Below are 965 nucleotides of genomic sequence, written 5' to 3'. Positions count from 1 at the left end.
GTGTGTGGGGGTGTAGGGGGGGTGCCAGTATGTGTGTGTGCCTGTCTGTGTGTTTTGTTTGTGTGTTTGTATATTCTCCCTTATGCGCCAGGGCGAATTAACTTGCCATTCACCCCAGTCTCCTATCCAACCCTTCCCTTTCACCCCCACCCTTACCCAATTTCCCAACCACTGTTCCCCTTCATCTTCATCATCCGGTGCCTTGCCGACTGGCGTAGGCGATCATGAACCTCCACTTCACACTGTCCTACGTTGCAGCGATGGTGTCTGTCGTTCTTGCTGTTCCCAGCCATGTTGTCAACTTGTCCAGTATCTTTTCCCTCTGTCTGCCTCTTCCTCTCTTTTCATCAAACTTTCCTGCTGTTACAATATTCTCCAATGCTTCTTTCCCCTTCACAGCCCCGTAATTTCACATGGGAGGCGGTTGCCCGAAGAATGTACCGGCCTTACAACCCTGTCCTTGACTTCCACCCGGAGTTCGATGGTTACCGGTTAACGGATGTGACGAAACAAGCAGACGTTGTTCTGCTCAACTTCCCGCTCATGGTGGACATGAAACCAAGTACAGCTAAGAATGATCTGATCATATACGAAAAGGTAAAGACAAAGAGACTTAATTTATTCAATGGCGTCCTTTCTTTGCTGGCTCTGCGTTTTAGCTATGCCCGTAGCGGTCATATTTTTCTGAATTTATCCAGTTCTGCAGGTATTTTGACCCACAAAATCAGTGGAGTCTATTGCTTTCTTGGACAAAGTTTCTTCTGTTTTAGCAGTAATGACAATTTTTTTTATATACCTTCACTTAGCTCGAAATGTTGAGGACGTATTTTTTTCACCTCTCAACATAACTCAATGTTCATTAAGAATTGTGCTTTTGTAGACAGGGGTGTTAACCACATATTCGACTTTTCTTTCGGATGTTTATGTGGGTGTGTTAATTGTGTGTGTGTGTGTGTGTGTGTGTT

General features: G+C 45.1%; 1 protein-coding gene across 1 annotated transcript in view; it reads left to right on the top strand.

Annotated features, from left to right (window-relative positions):
* LOC101851454 overlaps window positions 1-965 on the top strand; it is a gene marked incomplete at its 5' end in the record, with an annotated part of 45,639 nt that overhangs the window by 39,433 nt on the left and 5,241 nt on the right. The window contains 1 exon segment of the mRNA XM_013089633.2: window positions 400-597. Coding sequence (XP_012945087.1) covers window positions 400-597 — 198 coding nt within the window.

Source organism: Aplysia californica, unplaced genomic scaffold, assembly GCF_000002075.1.
Source record: "Aplysia californica isolate F4 #8 unplaced genomic scaffold, AplCal3.0 scaffold01002, whole genome shotgun sequence".
Taxonomy (NCBI): Eukaryota; Metazoa; Mollusca; class Gastropoda; order Aplysiida; family Aplysiidae; genus Aplysia; species Aplysia californica.
Note: the sequence above shows the minus strand (reverse complement) of the source record. Positions and strands in the feature narration are given on the sequence as shown.